Source organism: Danio rerio, chromosome 5 (genome assembly GCF_049306965.1).
Source record: "Danio rerio strain Tuebingen ecotype United States chromosome 5, GRCz12tu, whole genome shotgun sequence".
In the NCBI taxonomy this organism is placed as follows: Eukaryota; Metazoa; Chordata; class Actinopteri; order Cypriniformes; family Danionidae; genus Danio; species Danio rerio.
The window spans coordinates 57375650-57395433 of NC_133180.1; the positions used below are offsets into that span (position 1 = coordinate 57375650).

Sequence of the window (19784 nt, forward strand, 5' to 3'; positions counted from 1 at the left end):
ACAGACATGAACAACAACTAACTGACACTGAGAATCATGAGCGTCGGCTTGATATAAGCGTGGTAATGCACAGCAATTACATGATGAAATAGCTGAGTAGTTACGCAACAAGGAATCACTGGTGACAACAATACCATGTGACCACACAGATGTAGAAGGTAAACCTAGAGCTGTCAGTCGTGCAACTACTCAACCAATAACACACACACACACACACACACACACACACACACACACACACACACACACACACACACACACACAAAAAGAACACACAGGAAGAACACACAGACCCATAAATCTTGACAGAAAAAATACCAAATCCGAAACAGGGAATGAACAGTTCCAGTGTTGTGAACGTAACATTTACAGTGTGGATTCATGGAAGAAGTGTATGTTGGCATTGTGTTGAAGCATTTGCTTGTGTTTTCTGGGACAACTGGCTGCAGAGTTGTAGGATCAAAGAGGTATCAATCTGTAAAAAAATAGTGTTCTGAATGGGGAAGATGAACATATTGTTGTAAATTGTGCGAGTCCTTTAAGGGGCGGGGCTGCAGTTTATGTTTGTGTGTGTGAAGCGGAGGGAGAGAGAGGGAGAGAGGAGCGTTTTTTTGTAATGAGACAGTTGTTCACAAATGTTCCCTTTTTATGGTCTGATTTAGTTGTACCACACGGATAGTAATAAATAATTAGACCAAGTTACATACACCGGCTTCAACGAAAGGAGGAGGGAGTTAACCCCAAAACTAATATTGTTCGGCCCTGGAGTAATAAGTGAATCTCCCCTGCTATTTCTAATACAGCAAAGGGACAGAGCAGGAAAGGGTTACACTGGCGACCACGAAGGGACAGACTTTATGACGTTTGCAGCACGGATGAGCAGCCTGTGAAAAATCACTGGAAATTGAACTTAAACCATACAAACGCCGTTTTCTACACCACGCAAAAAAGTTAGTCAAAATGGCGGCTCCTAGTCAGCGTTTTTTCAACTGAAAGTAAGCATTATTTATTCGGAAATATGATCAGTCATTCAATCCATCCAATGTCTTGGTGAAAGACGCTGGAATCAGAACTAACTGTTTGCACTTAAGGAATGAAGGTGAAGGATGCAATGAGCATATTTGCAGTGGTAAACATATGCATACCAATGCATGGCCAGAGCATCATAAACCCAATAAGGAGTTGCAGTTATCTGACAATAATCCCTTTAAAGCTGATGTTGAAAGAAGCTATGGCATTCATGTGGAACGTGATAAACCAGGTTCATACACCTACGATGGTGGCTGTACGCCCGCAGAACCACTAATAGCTACTGTGACAACCCTGGTGAAAAAAAAAGTATAATAAATTGTATTGCAAATATATTTTTTATTTCAATAGTACATTGAAAGTATACTAATTAAAAAAGTATACTTAATTTAAATATATTAAAAATGTATTATTACCATACTTTTATATACAACTTTTAACACACTCAAAAAATAATTGTAATTTAGTATATTTTCTAAAAATACATTTTAGAAAAATGCACTTTAATTACATGCGTAGTTTATTTTTTACAAGTGTATTTTTTTAGCATTTGATGGTAATATATTTTAGTACTATTTTAACTGTACTTTGAAAATTAACTTGTAAGAATATTCAAAGCACATTATTAAAAAAGTTGTATATTTTGTTAAAAATGGGGCCCACTTCTTTCTCCGATAATTAAAATATATATATATATATATATATATATATATATATATATATATATATATATATATATATATATAATATTTTGTGCCTTCTAATAATTTCTATTATTAGAATTAAATAAATTGAATTATATAAAACTAAAACTACATAATATTATATGTATGTATGTATATATATATATATATATATATATATATATATATATATATATATATATATATATATATATATATATATATATATATTTATATATATATATATGTATGTATGTATAATAAAACTATCGATTGATCTGTCTATCTGTCTTCTGTTATTTTCTATTATTAGCATTTAATTAAAAAAATCTGTAATTTTATTTAAATTTAATTATATATAAAACTATATATTATATCTATCTATCTATCTATCTATCTATCTATCTATCTATCTATCTATCTATCTATCTATCTATCTATCTATCTATCTATCTATCCATTTAAAACATTTGTAATAGTGTGCAAACATACACTTTTAAAACAATTCCCAGAAACTCACAACGTTACTGTACTTTTTCACATTAAATAGTATCCCTTTACTGGATTCAACTGTAAAAATTCACAATAATATGATGTAGGCCTACCCAAAATTTTATTGTGACAGGTTGGCAGCAAAGGGCTATATGTTTTGCAAGTTAGTTATAGGGATTCAAATTCTTTTTATTTTTGCATAAAAATTGATACAGTAGAAAAGTTACTATATATAAACGATATATTTTTCATATTTTTAAATTTGGCTAACAAAATCTTATAAGGTAACATGTAAATATGAAATTTTTTAATGAACATAATTTTGTGCTTAGCCAAAACGTAATAAAGCATAACAAAAATAATTGATTCATGAAACCAAAGAAGTGTTAAACACACCCGGAGGTTAGGAATCTGCGCTACAGACTCATTTAAAATGACACACAATCTTAATAAATAAACCAAAAACTATCAACTATTGATTAAAACAATATCGCTTTTGCACTGGTTCAGCTGGTTCAATGGTATTCCTGTGACAGTGAATCGAATTGAATTGTTTGATCGGGGGCCGAGCAATATAACGAAATAGTAATGAATCATTTTCAGGTGGATTCGACTCTTTACTATTCATTTAAAGGCGGCAATTCATAGAACCGAGCCATTTCTACTCGACCGGAAACAAGCACGCCTCATTTGAACCATATCCATAACCGTCGATGACTCAACGGATTCATTTCAAGCGTTGAAATGTCCAGTTCAGTTAAATGATTGTTTTGTGTATATTTCTGTACAGTGCATGTCATTTAACAGAATTAACCTATTAAGTTAGCTTTAGTTGTAATGTTAGGTTTTTATGCCATGCATGTCGTCAACAGACGGGTTAAGCACCATTTTTAAACAAGAAATTAACAGACCGCGCTTGTAAGTTAGCGTTAGTGCTTTTGAGGTAAGCTAACACTAATAGAGTTTTTTTAGCATAATGTTAGTTCCCCAAAAAAAGAAAGGTGATTTTCTGTTAACTTTAACTGTTAACTGCTCTCTCTATTTCAGCACAACATTGAAGTGAAGGTGAGGTACTTCACATGACCATGAGGGATAAGTTAAGGTAAGTGTTATTATAGACCTTTTTCATGGCTGCTGCATGGAAGGCGCCATAGCGACCAGCGTCTTCCGGTAGAATGCTAATAACTTTCGTTTACAGCGTTTACAACTGGTAATTTGCGCTCCGAAATTGGGTTTCAATAACCTTTTTTAATGGATAACAGAGTGTTTTTGTGACACACAACTTAGAAATGTGTCTGTTAAAGCCGTTATAATTTGTCACATGTGATTCAAGCACGTCAGAAATATGAGAAAAACATTCTCCTAGTTCACGTGTCTGCCGTCAGAAATAGTGTGTTGTGTGCGTTTCCGGCCTTTCAGCTGTTAGCTCAGCGACTCTTTAACACACACACACGCACAGAGAGAGAGAGAGAGAGAGAGAGAGAGAGAGAGAGAGAGAGAGAGAGAGAGAGCAAAACAGAGTACTGGCATGAAACTTAACAGGTATGAAAGTCGTGCAATTTACAAAAATGACCATAAAAGTCTGTTATTGATACTCTGCTGGCTGATTTGCTGTTTATTCTAATCGCGATCCGTTTGTGTTTTATTTCGTGTGTTGTATTCACCACGGTTTGTGTTTTTCTCTCATTTCAAAATAACACTAGCCTATATTTTCACTTTGTCACAGTTATTAAATCAGTGTGTCAGTAGCACAGTACAGGCTAAATTCACATTTAGGTGAATTACATTTGTTTGGGCTGGTTATATATTTGAAATAAAGAGAAAATGTTGACTTTAGCGATGACAAGGCTTCATTTAAACTGCAGAAGATGCCGTCTGACAATGAGGGGAAAATGCCTTACAGCAGCTGTTTTCCATCCTATAAGATCACATTTCTTTAAATGATCAGTCCAGGAGATGGTGCTGTTGGACAACAGTATTAGTTCAAAGAGGATAAAAGCAGGTAAAATAGACTAAAACTATCGTTTCAAAGCTGTCCAAATGTGACTGTTTACACGCATCAGCTGCCGACCGGAAGTTCTTCGCATTCTCCTTGCACATACGCGCAAAGCATTATGGGTAATTTTGCGTTCCAAGAAAAAGGTCTATAAAAACAAGAAATTTCTCTTAACTTTAATTGAATTAGTCCTAACTCAACATTGAAGTGACCATGTGGAATACAGTTAAGGTACGCTGGCCTTCACGTAGTCATTATGACCATCATCAACCAATAAAATGTTAATGTCATAGACAGAGGTGTGGACTCGAGTCATGTGACTTGGACTCGAGTCAGACTCGAGTCATGAATTTGATGACTTCAGACTCGACTTGACAAAATATGAAAAGACTTGCAACTCGACATGGACTTGAACATGAATGACTCGGACTTTCACTTGGACTTGCACCTATTGACTTGTAAAGACTTGCTACTTTCTATAAAAAGCCCAAAGATAAAAAGTATGTTGACACAGAACGCTCTATCTCTGCGTGTGTGTATGTGTGTGTGTGTGTGTGTGTGTGTGTGTGTGTGTGTGTGTGTGTGTGTGTGTGTGTGTGTGTGTGTGTGAGACAGAGAGCGCATACTTTCGACCACTAGCGCTTTGTGGCGCACTTCCGTGTTTTTGCACCAGCGGGAAATTTGAAGATGCCGTTTTCATTCTGACTCGGAGAGTGAAATAAACTCATCCGAGATCTGCTTCTTTTGTTTTATTCAGCGGATTTACAACATCTGTCAAAGGAAAGAGACTTTACTACTCGCAATGTGTTACTGTTGTGCAAAAGCATTGTTTTACTGTTGTGCATAAGTCAATGAACTTCAGTTTTTTTAAACCAAATTTACCCTCTAGTGATTTATTTCACATAATTATGAATGAACATGGCTATAATTTATGTTTTTGCACTTGGTCGTTTGTGTCAATGCGCATATTAAGTTTTATTTTTGTGTTTTGCCCATCCTCTGACAGTATTTTCTAACTATTTAATTAGTAGTAACATGCCATAATAACTAGATATATATAATTTATTTTTAAAGCTCTTAAAACTGTTAAAAAAGTGTTTTGTTATTTTTTGGTGACATTTTGCAATAAGGTTTTTTTTAGTTAATCTATGTACTAACATGAACTAATAATGAACTATACTTTTAAACCTTTATTAATTATAGTTTAACATTTACTATTGCATTATTACAATTTAAAGGTATGCTTGTTAACATTAATGTTAATGCACTGTGATTTAACAAGAATTAACCAATAATTTTATTTCCATTAATTAAAGCATAAAATAATGAATACTGTAATGAACTGCACTGCATTGTTTGTTCACATTAGTACATACATAAACTTAATTAATTAATACAACCTTATTGTAAAGTGTTACCTTTTTCATATTTTGGAATGATACTATTAGTTTTATTTAATATTTAAAACTTTAAAGGTATTTTTATTATTGTTGATGTTATGCCTCTTAGCAATATTTTAGTCCTCTATATGGTTTTTAATAAAATGTTTATTGTGAGATTGTAATGTAATGCATCTATATTGTTGAATTTCTGTTTGTTTGTTTTTCTGTATTTCCCCCTTTATATTTAAGGATTATCTACTATTTTTTAAAGTACTTAAAACCAACCATCTAATAGAAAATACAATTAACAATCACATTTGTTTCATGAGTGTCTTTGTTCCTGTTTTGTAGGACTCTTATTTTAACAGATTTCATTTGGAAACACTTGACTGATCATTCAATTAAAGTTTTACCTTTATTATTCCATCACTCAATGAGATCATTTAATTGTGAGTTGAATTACTCCATTTGTAATTGTTTTTAAATAAACTAAAAACGAAGACTTGTTTTATTCAGTTTGTTGAATGTGAACTTCTCTACTTAACATATTAAAAGATATTTAAAACCATTATGAATGTATTTAAACTAATATTTAAATTTATATAACTTTTTCACTGTGGGTATTTCTATTTTAATTTATTTAGCACATTTATTGGCTATTCAAACGTGAAAACAAGTTTTAGATACTTTGTGGCTATAATAAATTGTTAAACATTACAAATCCCTGCAGAAAAATCCAGCTTAAAACAGCCTAGGCTGGTTAGCTGGTTTTAGCTGGTTGACCAGGCTGGTTTTAGAGGGGTTTTGGTCATTTCTAGGCCGGTTTCCAGCCATTTCCAGCCTGGTCTTAGCTGGTCAGGCTGGAAACTGACCAGCAAAATCCAGCTAAAACCAGCTTGACCAGCCTGGTTTAAGCTGGACATAGCTGGTTTTGGCTGGGCTCCCAGCCTGGCTAGGCTGGTCAAGCTGGTTTTAGCTGGTCATCTCCCAGTCTGACCAGCTAAGACCAGGCTGGAAATGGCTAGAAACCAGCCTGGAAATGGCCAAAACCCCTCTAAAACCAGCCTGGTCGACCAGCTAAAACCAGCCAACCAGCCTAGGCTAATTCAAGCTGTTTCTTTCAGTAGTGATTTTTGACAAAATGGTCTAAAATGATAGTTTACAAGTGCCTAAGTGGGATTCGAACCCGTTCTTTATGAAAAGAAAGAAAAATCTGATTGGCTCTGACATTACTTTCACCAGTGGGCAGGTACTTCAAGCTGATTGGCTGGTCTCTCGCGCGCTTATTCAGTCTCACTGCGTTTGCTTGACTTTTGTCCACACTGGCGCCTCAAACCTTTCCTGCTTTTGCTCTCCAGAGATCCTCCTGGTAAATTGATTATTCCAGAATGTTGATATGGTTTATATATTGCTACACTATTTAGTAACAATACACGAAAAACTATATGAGGTTAAGGTAAATTCTATAATAAATACTAATGTTTTGAGAGTTGGGTATACTGTTTTAGGCTAGTATTATTTACAAGTTGTTAATGAATGCTTCAGCATACTGTAGTATTAAGAATAGTGAACTAATAAAATGAAATACAGAGTGTAGTTTTTCTACAGTAAAGTGTGGTGAATTGTAGTATAATATACCCTATATTGTAAAAAAACTACAGCACTGGGTCATTTGTTTATAAAACACTTGTGTTACCGTAGCAACTATAATATGACCCCAACAGATTAATTAAAGTACTTTACTATAGTACTGTTCAAAACCCTGTCCATGCCAATAGATGTGTTCAGTGGCCCTGTGGAACAGCTTTTCCTCAAAATGAAGAGGATGACATGGAAAATGTCCTCCACAATCTCATCAATAATGTGGAAGACAGCAGAGACGTGTTCACTTTATTTTAGTTGCCATGATAAAATGGGATTGATAGTGTGATTTATTTGAAGAGTGAATAGTACAGTAGGCTATAATACCTTATCAAGTTTTTCCTTATTTTTATCACAGTTACATTTCTGCTTGCGTTAGTTATATTTTTGTTTAAATGTTTTTTATTTGATTAGTATGGTGCACCTTTTGGATGTTTAATAAATGTTTGTAAAACAAAATGCATTCTTTACATCCAACCTCTATTCTCTGTGTCTTTAAGTGTTTGAAACTGGAAATATCTCATCATATAACATACAGCCAAAATGTTATGGTTTATTAGATAAAAAAATGTAATATGTAAGTCTGATTTAGTATTTTGGTTATTGTTAATAAATAGTGCCTCAATATAAATCATATCAAAAAGCACGAAAGGAAGAGGGAACACAAGACACAAATTCTGTATATAATCTCTGAGAGCACGCAGGAAATGTGTGTGTGAGCAGTGCATATTTGAGAGCGAGAAAATTTGCGCATGAGCAGCGTATATTTGAGAGCTCGCAAGCAGTTTTGTCCACAGAGGAAATCGGTGCACGAGCATCACACAAGGTAGAGAGCAAAGTTCTTCATTGTTATGTGAAGAAAACAACGTAATTGTTTGTATGAAGTAGCCTACTTCATTTAGTATATGTGCCATAATTTTACATTGCTGCTAGACAGATTTGCATCTCCATCTCTTCAGCACACACGAGATTCAATTGACAAAATACCAAGTTCACTCAATTTTACTTTGCAGCATACAGTAGTTGTTGGTCTACTGCCGCCTCATTGAGGTCGTTTATGTAGTTTTAGTTAATCACAAGTTGATCACTGAAGACATAACATAGCACAACTAAACTTAACGAACTAGACAGCAGTAGACCTGCAATTTCTGTGTGATGTGAGGCAAAATGGACTCTATTGTGGTGGAACTCGTTCTTGTGCAATATGCTGTGTAGACAAGACGCAGCACTGTTTAGCACTTTTCAGAAAATTACATTTGTATATTTGTATATCTGAGCAATGTTCTTTCACAAAAAAGGTTTGTTTAATAAATACAGATCTTACAACCATACATAATCTGTTTACATTTTATTTTTCTGTTAAAAAGACTCGAAAAGACTCGAAAATCAAACTGTAGGACTTTGGACTTGACTTGAGACTTGTTGCCTTTGACTTGGGACTTGACTCGGGACTTGCCTGTCTTGACTCGGGACTTGACTCGGGACTTGAGGGCAATGAATTGAGACTTACTTGTGACTTGCCAAACAATGACTTGGTCCCATCTCTGGTCATAGATTATGGCAAATGCAAAGTAAATGAACCACATAACAGTGGTCAGTTGTTTTTGTTTTTGAAACATAAAAGTAGTTAATATACAGTGAATAATTATTTAGCATTTAAAGAGTCTTTTAAGATTATTCAGATTTTCATATTTTTATTGATGCGCTTAAGCTGGCTGACTGAAAATCAAAAGTCTGTGTGCATATACCACATTTGGTTGTATTTTAAGCTAACATTAGCATAGTACATGTTAATTGAATATTTCTTAGGGGTAATTTTAATGAATTACTAACATTTACTTACGAGAACTTATTGTATAGAGTCACCGATTGTATATTTTATTTTTTTGTGGTTTAGGTGTACATAATGGCTATAGTGCATGGTGAGTGTATATCATACTCATACAGATGGTATTGTGGTACAATATATTTAGATTTTCAAATGTTGAGTCTTATTTTGCCTCTTATTATATTCATCAGTTTTGCAGCTGTAAGAAAAAATGAAGATGACGAAGAAAATCTCAATGAAGATGTTTATTCAGCTTAGCAGTCTCAAAATACATGGCAGTACCTTGGGTTCACCGGAGTCAGAATGAACCCTGAACATTCTTAAACTCAAACCTTTATAGTGTTTTTGATGTTGCCTTTAGATGTTAATGAAGTTGCTCCTTGGCTGTTGACCCAGCTGTTCTCCCTATCTCTCCATGTTAATGCAGTTTCAACACCATTGATGAGATGGTTATTTGTGCACCACACCCATCCCCATTCTACAATTGTTACCATTTGGTCGAGATATAGTCACCTCAAACAATGCAGAGACAAGACCCTGTTGACTTATCTTTTCTCTCATAAGTCAGCCCTTTTGGGAAATGAGCATCAATTCACCATTTAGAGTGAAAGTTGGGTCGAGGCAGACTCATTTCTTACAGTCCCCTCTCATATGCTCTTTGGCCCAGAAAGATGCATCACAACCACTCTCTCACATTACACCTCCCTTCATGGAAAGGTGCCCAGTGGTGGTAAAGCCCTGGCTTAGGTTGTTCTTGGCTGGGCACCAAAGAATCTTACCCGTCTTGGGGTCATCACCTCATTCACACTGGTCATTGCTCCATCCAATTAGGCAAGTTGTCATAGTCTCTTCTTCAAATTTGGAACTAAAAAATTTAAATCATTTCTTTGGTTTAGGACAGGAGCACATGAGAACCATGACATCTAATGTTCTAATGTATCAGTCTAAAAAGTACTACAGCCAAAAGCCAAAGGAGCAAGAACATCAATCAATAGAGAAAATTGTGTGTGTGTGTGTGTGTGTGTGTGTGTGTGTGTGTGTGTGTGTGTGTGTGTGTGTCTGCATGCTTGTATGCAAGCATCGTTTCTTCTTGTTCATTTTCTTAGCATGTACACATTTTTTCATATGTACAACCATTGCATAGTATTGTCCATTTTATGCAAGCATTGTTTTTTTTTGTTTTTTTTTCACTGTGTCTATTTTATCAGCGTACAAATCCTCATTAAAATCCAAGTTAAATCCACATTAAAAATCACACCATAAAAACATTAAACATTGCATTAACTACACCACATGAACATTTACTACACAACAAGCATTTGTGAGTGCAAGCATTTCCCTTTTTTTTTCTTTTTTTTTCACTCTGTGTAGACTTAGAGTTAACATCCTCATTAAAATCCACATTAAAATCAAACATTAGAATCATTAAACATTCATATTAACTACACCACATTTGCATCCACTAGATAACAAATGTGCACTCCCTACACAACAAACATTTTTTTTTTTTTAAACACATTGTGTCCACTTTTTTCAGCATGGACATCTTTTATCCAAGTGCATTCAAGGACAGTAATATACGCTCTACATTACTGTATGCAACCCTTTTTTTTTCTTTTTTTTTCCCCAGTGTGGACATTCTGATGTCATCCACACTTTTGCATTTGTTGTACAGCAATATATAATCTATCTGTATGTATGTATGTATGTATGCATGTATTCGTTTCTTCATGTGTCAGTCTGTGGCCTTAGGCTTTTAGGCCTTCAACGTGGGTCCGTATTTTTACCATTTGTTTTCATTAACTTCCAAGTTTCTAAAAATGGTTTGATCTTCTCTTTCTCTTATCCACTGTTCAGTCTCTTCCATCTGGACAACAAGTCTCACTTGAAAAAGCAGTCACTGGTATTCCATTTGTGCTTTTCCAACTTTTCTGTGTCTCTGGGTTTCTAGAACTTCATCAGCATCCCAACATCTCTTGGTTCTTAATCTCATTGGCATCTCTTGGTTTCTTGATCATCTTCACCATCTCTGAGTTTCTAGATGTAATCTGGGTCTTGACAATTCTAATTGATGCTGGACCTGGAGCTTTGGATCTCTGTTTGGTTTCTGTGATCAAGGCTTTTTGGTTTCTGGCTCTCATGAAAGTTCTGATTAATACTGGGTCTGGGGTTCTGGATCTCTCTGTTCTCTTGAAGAACCTTGTTCTTTGCATAATCTCCTTGTGGTCATACTGGCCTGTCTCACCCATGACTGGATCATCTTTCACCACACCTTTCAATCTGGAATGAGAATAAAAAGAAGAGGTTGCCCCCCCTTTCCCACACAAGTATCTTCTCACATTAAAGGATCACACAACAGTAATATTATTTAAAAAAATAAATACATTAAAACATGTATCATACATTAAAACTTGTATCATAAATTACATTTAAACAATCAATATAATTTAAAATAATTTATTAGAAATTATACAGAATCACCCCCGTTTTGATAGTAAAAATATCACTATAATATTGTACTATCATGAAACATTTTCTCCAATTCACATCAGCAGCTGCTTGAGACTGAGTTACAGTCATTTTCATGCAGGGATGTGTCTGAAAAGGTGTGAATGGGTCCTTCTTTCATTCCTTTCAACTCTTCCAGCTGGTTTTCTAGCCTGGCTATTTTCTTATGTAAATCTTAATAACTTGTCTTTCTTTTGACTGAAACATGACACTGTATTGCCTTGTGTCCCATAATTCCACATCTGAAACAAACAACTTTCTGGTCTTTCCTCATTTTCTCTAAACAATGTCTTGCTATGTGACCATTTTTTTCACATGCATGACAAACAATGCTTTGAGATTTTGCACTCTTCTGGTAATTTCTCGCAATGTGACCAGCTTTTCCACATGCATAACAAAGAACAACACCCATTGAGTTCACACTTGTAAATTTCCTTGCTCTGTTATGGAAACCATTAGATGAGCTTGAATATTCTCTGTTTGCAAAGGCAGCAACAGGATATCTCACATCTTTCATTTGCCTCTGTGAATTTGCATTATTGTTGTAAAACTGTGTCATTTTACCAATAATTTCATTAAAATCAGAGAGTGGTGTCACGAGCATTGTCACAGCAGAATGGGTGTGTGGGTCACACTTGTTGATCAAGGCAGACTTGAAACTGACGTCATCATAAGTAATATCTGGATTGGCACTAAATGTTTTAAACATCTCTAACAATCGTTCAGAAAATACTATTGGGTGTTCCCCTCTCTTCATGTGTGTCTCAGATATTTTATCCCAGTTAACAGACATCACACCCAAGACTTCAAGCAGTGTCTGTTTCCTCTCTGACTTGTTTGCCTTTTGTCTTTTACTTTCTGACCTAAAGCTCCAGACAAAGTTTCAGGCAGGCACATTCTTAGCAACACACATGCATCACCATCTGTATATTTGTACACCTCTGCATATTCCTCTAACCCAGGGGTCTCAAACTCAATTTACCTGGGAGCCGCAGGAGGCAAAGTCTGGGTGAGGCTGGGCCGCATAAGGGATTTCACAAAAAAAGTCCTCAAATGTCATTATCAACAGTTTTAATTATTTATTCTGAACATGAAGTGTCCTGAACATTAATAGAACATTGAGTGAAGATTATGAACAGTTCTTCTGAACATGGCATCTTTTGCCTACTCCTTGCTGCCAGAGACTTGACAGCGCTTCTTTTTTTCACAAATCTGAACCACATTTGGCTTTAGAGCGGAAGCAGTTGAGACCCTCAGTATGGCTTGAAGATGATCATCATTAAGTCTAGACCTGTACTTTGACTTATTGAAGTCCTAGGGAAAAAAGGGGGGGGAACTCACTCAAAACTTCCATTCCCTCACCTAAAAAAAAAGGCGTATATATGTATAAATAAAACAACCCCACCCCACTCCAGTCACATCAGTCTGTTCCAGTCTGTATCTACCTATAATATCAATATATATAAGATGCAGGGCAGGCACGTGCACACATAGGGCTCAACCTGTGCAGAGCACATGCCCTTTTTAGTCTTGCATAGAAAGTGCCCTTCCAAAATGATCAAAAGTGCCCCCGCGACGCGACACACCCTCGGTCCCGCCCTTCAGTAGGCGCGCGATAACACCGCTCTTGAGTACGCGCGCGACAACACAGCTGATCAGAACGCTCGCGACAACGCGCATTGAGTGACAAGCGCGCTGCTTACGGATAGAATCAGCAGAGCTGGGAGCGCTCTCTCTCCCCGCTCCGCTGATTCAGTCAGAGTACAGCGGTCGGCGCGGGCCACAAAATATTGCACTGAGGGCCGCAAATGGCCCGCGGGCCGCGAGTTTGAGACCCCTGCTCTAACCTCTTTAGGAAATCTAAAGGATCTTGTTCAGTAGGATCAAATTTCCCAATATTTGCAATCACAGCTTCTAGTTCATTTGGGTTAAACCCTCTAACTGTGTTATGGGCCGTTGATTCAACCCCTGCTTCAGTAATATGCATGGTGGTATTAGAGTGAACTGGTGCCATAGGAAATCTAACTGTACACTCTGCCCATTGACTACTGACTGACTGAGAATCTCTCTCCTATTCCTCATCATCTTCCTGAATGTCTGTCATTTTTGGAACTATATTTGCATTTAATGTCTCACTTGTGTTATTCTCTGTTAGGCCATTCTTTATGAAGAAGTTACAAGTAGCCCTTGCTTCTTCCAAATTAATGTAGAATGTTTCTACAGATGATGCCAACAAGTCTTTTTGAGTTTTCAGACATGTTATCTCATTCTGCATTCTGATCTTCTCTTCCTTCCATAATGCTTCACTAGCCTGGTAATATTTTGAAGCATTTATCTCAACACTGAGTCTTTAATTTTCAGCTTCTAACTCCACTACTCTCTTTCTAGTTACCTTGTATGATGCAAGAACAGCTTAAAGTGCATTGGCAATTTTTCCTTTATTGTTCTTTGGCATTTTGGAAAAATTTTCAAATTTAGAGATAGCCCATTCATATGGCTTATCTACGACTTTCTCTATACCATCAAAAATTCCAACTGTGCCATGCTTAGCAATGTATTTAACCATCATATCTTCCATATTCACAGTCTTATTAGGTTCACTTGAGTAATTCAATAGATTTTAGTTCTTTACTGACTGAACATTACCAAGTTATTTAATACTTGGTACAAGTATTCACTGCTCCTGTGCAAATGAATAATAACAAAAAAAAAAAAAAAAAACAAGACCATTAAAATGTCTGTACTTTAGTGTCTATTGAACATAGACACTCTTCGTCAGGCCTCAAATTCTACTCTCAAAACAATGTTTATCTGTATGTTATCAGATAAAACCAATCTGCATCAGTCCTTTGTTTTGTAATTTAAAAATCAAACACTGCTACATTACATCAGGCAAAACCTCAAGAAAATTATCTTTAACAGTTTCTGACACCCTACCAAATATATTTTCTGTGACCACACTGCATCAAATCAATTCAGTTACTTTAGAATTTATAAAGAATTATGAAAACTTTGTAAACCAGTTTCACTTATGCTAGAAACATATTTTTAGAAATTACTTTAGAAACAACATTTCCAATACAACTCTGCCACTAGAATCAACACAGTTCAGCACAGTTTAATTCACTTTAGAAACCTAAACTTCAGCCCTTTGCTTCAATTACTTTAGAAACAACAATTTAATACAATTCTGCTACCACACTACGTCGGGTTAATTCAGTTTAGTTAGAATCTTAAAAAAAAATTGGCAGAATAGTACAGAATAGACTTAAGAACTCTTTCTGCTAAAACTGAACAATACAAATTCTCTTCTTGTCACGGTCGGTGAGGGAAAAAAAAGGAGTGCAGACCCAATTGCAGAAAAATGAAGGAATATTTATTATAAACTACAAATAAAAATAAAAGGCAAAACAAAACTACCCCGAAGGGGAAAACATTAATAAAAAGGCAAAAACAAACTTGACAGGGCTGGCAGGACAAAACAGGACTGGAGACAACAAGACAGAGTAATATTGACGACGAACTGACAAAGGACTGAAAACATGAGGGGGATTATAAAGCAAAAAAGTAAATTGAAACACAGGTGAACACAATTAACTAAATATGGGTTAACAAGGAGGGTGGGACTAGACAATAGACGGGAGAGCGCATGACACAGAGAGACAATACAAGCCATGCGCTCACATAACACAACACTGAAGCACATGACAAAAGCACATGACCAATGTAAACACCGAGCCATGTGCTTTGACAAAAGACGCAAGACACGAGCACACGATGAATGAAAACACTCACCATGCGCTCACATATGCAGCATGCATGCTTCATCCCAGCGCCGACCAAAACCGAAACCAACAAGACTGAGACGCTGGGAATGAAACACCATGCTGCTGACAGACGAAAACACAAACAGAGTACAAGAGCGCACGCGTCTGAGGGACGCAGAGCGCGCGCGCGGCCGCGTCAAGCAGGAGCGCGCACACTCTACGTACACCCACGACGGCGCGCGCTCACACAGAGACAGAAACAGGACCAGACATGAGAAGTGTCAGAGCTCTGCCACCAAAACAAGAATTTTCAAGACCAAAGTGGCAGAACCCTGACACTAGCCCCCCCCAAAAGGGACGCCACCTGGCGTCCCTAAAGGGAACATCCAACAAGGTACAAGACAGACAAGAAACACTACAAGACAACAAAACAGGCAACATCAACAGACACAAGACAGGGGGGTGAACAGGCAAGACGACATGAAGGGGGGGAGGGAGGGAAGCCAAGCCGGACTCAACAAGACAAACAAGGGAGGGATGGGAGGGCAAGACCAGGGAGGATCAGGAGGGACAGTCCAGGGTGGATTCAGTGGGTCGGGGGCCCCGGCAGGGAGCCAGGGTGGAGCCGGAGGGTCCTTCCAGGGTGCAGGGAGGGAACACCAGGGAGGAGCAGGAGGGACGACCCAGGGAGAGTCTATCAGGGGAGACAAGGCAGGAGGTAGATGGGGAGCCGGCTGGGCTGGAGGCCTGTGGGGAGCCGGCAGGGCTGGAGACCAGAGGGGAGCCGGCAGGGCTGGAGACCAGAGGGGAGCCGGCAGGGCTGGAGACCAGAGGGGAGCCGGCAGGGCAGGAGACCAGAGGGGAGCCGGCAGGGCAGGAGACCAGAGGGGAGCCGGCAGGGCAGGAGACCAGAGGGGAGCCGGCAGGGCAGGAGACCAGAGGGGAGCCGGCAGGGCAAGGCGCCGGGCTGGGACCGGCAGGGCGAGACATCTGAGTGGCGCCGGCAGGGCAGGGAGCCGAGCTGGGGCCGGCTGGGCGAGACGTCTGGGTGGCGCCGGCAGGGCGAGACGTCTGGGTGGCGCCGGCAGGGCGAGACGTCTGGGTGGCGCCGGCAGGGCAAGGAGCCGGGCTGATGCCGGCAGAGCAAGGAGCCGGGCTGGGGCCGGCAGGGCGAGATGTCTGGGTGGCGCCGGCAGGGCAAGGAGCCGGGATGGTGCCGGCAGGGCTAGACGTCTGGTTGATGCCGGCAGGGCAAGGAGCCGAGCTGGGGCCGGCAGGGCGAGACATCTGGGTGGCGCCGGCAGGGCAGGGAGCCGAGCTGGGGCCGGCTGGGCGAGACGTCTGGGTGGCGCCGGCAGGGCGAGACGTCTGGGTGGCGCCGGCAGGGCGAGACGTCTGGGTGGCGCCGGCAGGGCAAGGAGCCGGGCTGATGCCGGCAGAGCAAGGAGCCGGGCTGGGGCCGGCAGGGCGAGATGTCTGGGTGGCGCCGGCAGGGCAAGGAGCCGGGATGGTGCCGGCAGGGCTAGACGTCTGGTTGATGCCGGCAGGGCAAGGAGCCGAGCTGGGGCCGGCAGGGCGAGACATCTGGGTGGCGCCGGCAGGGCAGGGAGCCGAGCTGGGGCCGGCTGGGCGAGACGTCTGGGTGGCGCCGGCAGGGCGAGACGTCTGGGTGGCGCCGGCAGGGCGAGACGTCTGGGTGGCGCCGGCAGGGCGAGACGTCTGGGTGGCGCCGGCAGGGCAAGGAGCCGGGCTGATGCCGGCAGAGCAAGGAGCCGGGCTGGGGCCGGCAGGGCGAGATGTCTGGGTGGCGCCGGCAGGGCAAGGAGCCGGGATGGTGCCGGCAGGGCTAGACGTCTGGTTGATGCCGGCAGGGCAAGGAGCCGAGCTGGGGCCGGCAGGGCGAGACATCTGGGTGGCGCCGGCAGGGCAGGGAGCCGAGCTGGGGCCGGCTGGGCGAGACGTCTGGGTGGCGCCGGCAGGGCGAGACGTCTGGGTGGCGCCGGCAGGGCGAGACGTCTGGGTGGCGCCGGCAGGGCGAGACGTCTGGGTGGCGCCGGCAGGGCAAGGAGCCGGGCTGATGCCGGCAGAGCAAGGAGCCGGGCTGGGGCCGGCAGGGCGAGATGTCTGGGTGGCGCCGGCAGGGCAAGGAGCCGGGATGGTGCCGGCAGGGCGAGACGTCTGGTTGATGCCGGCAGGGCAAGGAGCCGGGCTGGGGCCGGCAGGGCGAGACGTCTGGGTGGCGCCGGCAGGGCGAGACGTCTGGGTGGCGCCGGCAGGGCGAGACGTCTGGGTGGCGCCGGCAGGGCGAGACGTCTGGGTGGCGCCGGCAGGGCGAGACGTCTGGGTGGCGCCGGCAGGGCGAGGAGCCGGACTGGGACCGGCACTGAGGGGCGCTCTGGGGCTGGAGCCGACACTGGAGGGCGCTCTGGGGCTGGAGCCGACACTGGAGGGCGCTCTGGGGCTGGAGCCGACACTGGAGGGCGCTCTGGGGCTGGAGCCGACACTGGAGGGCGCTCTGGGGCCGGAGCCGACACTGGAGGGCGCTCTGGGGCTGGAGCCGACACTGGAGGGCGCTCTGGGGCTGGAGCCGACACTGGAGGGCGCTCTGGGGCTGGAGCCGACACTGGAGGGCGCTCTGGGGCTGGAGCCGACACTGGAGGGCGCTCTGGGGCTGGAGCCGACACTGGAGGGCGCTCTGGGGCTGGAGCCGACACTGGAGGGCGCTCTGGGGCTGGAGCCGACACTGGAGGGCGCTCTGGGGCTGGAGCCGACACTGGAGGGCGCTCTGGGGCTGGAGCCATTGTGGTGGAGGAGCCCTTTCTCCTCCGACGCTTCCTTGGTCTGGGTGGCGGGAAGCTGGCCACCTCTTCAGACACTGCAGTATACTCCACTGCCTGCAGGACTGATGCAGTGTCTGTTGCGGGTGCTGCACTGGGTGATGCTGCAGCCAGGGTTGTAGCTGGGTGGGCTGCAGCAGGTTCCGTCACCAATAGAGGGGTAACAATAGAGGAAGACCTGTTCCTCCTCCTCAGTTTCCTCTTCTCTGTGGGAGGCAGCAGTGAGCTGGGTTCAGGTTGGTCTGTTGGTGGAAGAACAGAGCAGATTCTCTCCTGAGGACATTCATGGGCAACTTGATTAACCATATGGTCCACAAACTGTTTGTACGAGTAGCCCACCAATCTCTGTATCTGCAGAGGATAGAGGGGTTTATCAAGAGCGAAGTTCAGGAGATTCAAAAGAGCCCAGTCATTGAACCCAAGCCCCTCTGCTGCCATACGGAACCTCTCCGCAAACTCCTTTATCTCAGAGCCATGTTGCCGCAGTGCATGCAGATGGAGAAGCTGTGGCATGTGGCTGAGGAAGGAGTCATCCTTCTGCTGGGTCCTCATTATGGTCAGTTCGTACTGTCACGGTCGGTGAGGGAAAAAAAAGGAGTGCAGACCCAATTGCAGAAAAATGAAGGAATATTTATTATAAACTACAAATAAAAATAAAAGGCAAAACAAAACTACCCCGAAGGGGAAAACATTAATAAAAAGGCAAAAACAAACTTGACAGGGCTGGCAGGACAAAACAGGACTGGAGACAACAAGACAGAGTAATATTGACGACGAACTGACAAAGGACTGAAAACATGAGGGGGATTATAAAGCAAAAAAGTAAATTGAAACACAGGTGAACACAATTAACTAAATATGGGTTAACAAGGAGGGTGGGACTAGACAATAGACGGGAGAGCGCATGACACAGAGAGACAATACAAGCCATGCGCTCACATAACACAACACTGAAGCACATGACAAAAGCACATGACCAATGTAAACACCGAGCCATGTGCTTTGACAAAAGACGCAAGACACGAGCACACGATGAATGAAAACACTCACCATGCGCTCACATATGCAGCATGCATGCTTCATCCCAGCGCCGACCAAAACCGAAACCAACAAGACTGAGACGCTGGGAATGAAACACCATGCTGCTGACAGACGAAAACACAAACAGAGTACAAGAGCGCACGCGTCTGAGGGACGCAGAGCGCGCGCGCGGCCGCGTCAAGCAGGAGCGCGCACACTCTACGTACACCCACGACGGCGCGCGCTCACACAGAGACAGAAACAGGACCAGACATGAGAAGTGTCAGAGCTCTGCCACCAAAACAAGAATTTTCAAGACCAAAGTGGCAGAACCCTGACACTTCTGTCTTAAATTTTCTTTTCTAGATTTTTTTAAACGAGGGGGATTCCTAACAACAAACATTTAATAAGAAAACCTGCTTTTCTTACCTTTCTCTCCTTTGTTGTTTTGGAAGTCTTCGCTGGATGGCTCGCCAGTGTAAGAAAAAATTAAGATGACGAAGAAAATCTCAATGAAGATGTTTATTCAACATAGCAGTCTCAAAATACATGGCAGTACCTTGGGTTCACCGGAGTCAGAATGAACCCTGAACATTCTTAA

General features: G+C 41.6%; 2 protein-coding genes across 7 annotated transcripts in view; one reads left to right on the forward strand and one right to left on the reverse strand.

Moving 5' to 3' along the window:
* Positions 1-566: 566 nt before the first annotated feature.
* The window catches only part of LOC137495523 (G2/M phase-specific E3 ubiquitin-protein ligase-like), a 28899-nt gene continuing 9681 nt past the window's right edge, over positions 567-19784 (forward strand). For 2 of the 4 annotated variants that reach the window (XM_073951442.1, XM_073951447.1), the window contains exons 1-2: positions 567-995; positions 3252-3306. In XM_073951442.1, coding sequence (XP_073807543.1) covers positions 3284-3306 — 23 coding nt within the window. In that variant the 5' untranslated portion in view covers positions 567-995; positions 3252-3283. Of the gene's footprint in view, positions 996-2807; positions 2943-3251; positions 3307-19784 lie in introns of all 4 variants that reach the window. The other 2 variants (XM_073951445.1, XM_073951446.1) reach the window with 2 other exon arrangements.
* Positions 9282-19770, reverse strand: LOC141385610 (uncharacterized). 3 transcript variants are annotated; one of them, XR_012406369.1, is made up of 2 exons: positions 19613-19770; positions 9282-11331 (listed from the first exon to the last, which is right to left on the reverse strand). XR_012406369.1 is itself a non-coding variant. In XM_073951441.1 (2 exons), exon 2 carries the CDS (start codon positions 18713-18715, stop codon positions 15767-15769), a length of 2949 nt encoding a protein of 982 aa, XP_073807542.1. In that variant the 5' UTR covers positions 18716-18730; positions 19613-19770; the 3' UTR covers positions 15277-15766. The 3 variants fall into 3 exon arrangements, 1 of the variants encoding a protein (XP_073807542.1); XR_012406368.1 differs by having other exon boundaries at positions 9282-11365; XM_073951441.1 differs by lacking the exon at positions 9282-11331 and adding an exon at positions 15277-18730.